This window comes from Apaloderma vittatum, unplaced genomic scaffold, assembly GCF_000703405.1.
Source record: "Apaloderma vittatum isolate BGI_N311 unplaced genomic scaffold, ASM70340v1 scaffold13314, whole genome shotgun sequence".
Taxonomy (NCBI): Eukaryota; Metazoa; Chordata; class Aves; order Trogoniformes; family Trogonidae; genus Apaloderma; species Apaloderma vittatum.
Genome location: NW_009713270.1, coordinates 12,421 through 13,009, shown reverse-complemented (window position 1 = coordinate 13,009; position 589 = coordinate 12,421). Strand labels below are relative to the sequence as shown.

Sequence of the window (589 nt, the reverse complement as noted above, 5' to 3'; positions counted from 1 at the left end):
TTAGTGACGGTGGCCGTGATGCCGCTGGATGCAGTGTGGAACGTGACGGTGCAGTGGTACGGTGGGGACCTCTCCTGCAAGCTCCTCAACTTCCTCAAGCTCTTCGCCATGTACGTGGCTGCCCTGGTGCTGGTGGTCATCAGCCTGGACCGGCATGCAGCCATCCTCCATCCCTTCTCCCACGCTCGCCGACGCAACGGGCTGCTGCTCCGCGCTGCCTGGGCTGGCAGCGTGCTCCTGGCTTTGCCTCAGGTAGGGCTTGGTGCCCTCCTCACGTCATTTACCCAGACATGGGTGGTTTTGGAGAAGGAATTCTCCATCACAGCAGCTCCGATAAGTCCATCCCAATCTCCACCACTGCCAGCTTGGCTTTGCTGAGTGAAGTCGTGTGGTTGCTGTATTGGGTGCTCAGTGCCTTCCCTGTAGCACCCGTTCATTGCAGCACTAAGGTGTTACACTACGGGCTGGGAAAAAATCATGTCCACTATTTTTTTAGTCCTCACTCCCATGGCTATCTTCTCCTAAAAATTCATCGCTGCACCACCTCAGAACATGTTGGAGTGGACCGAGACAAACCCGAGAGGCTCCC

General features: G+C 56.7%; 1 protein-coding gene across 1 annotated transcript in view; it reads left to right on the top strand.

Moving 5' to 3' along the window:
* Positions 1-3: 3 nt before the first annotated feature.
* The window catches only part of GNRHR (gonadotropin-releasing hormone receptor), a gene marked incomplete at its 5' end in the record, with an annotated part of 1,658 nt that continues 1,072 nt past the window's right edge, over positions 4-589 (top strand). The window contains one exon of the mRNA XM_009868308.1: positions 4-252. Within this exon, the coding sequence (XP_009866610.1) occupies positions 4-252 (249 nt within the window). The remainder of the gene's footprint in view (positions 253-589) is intronic.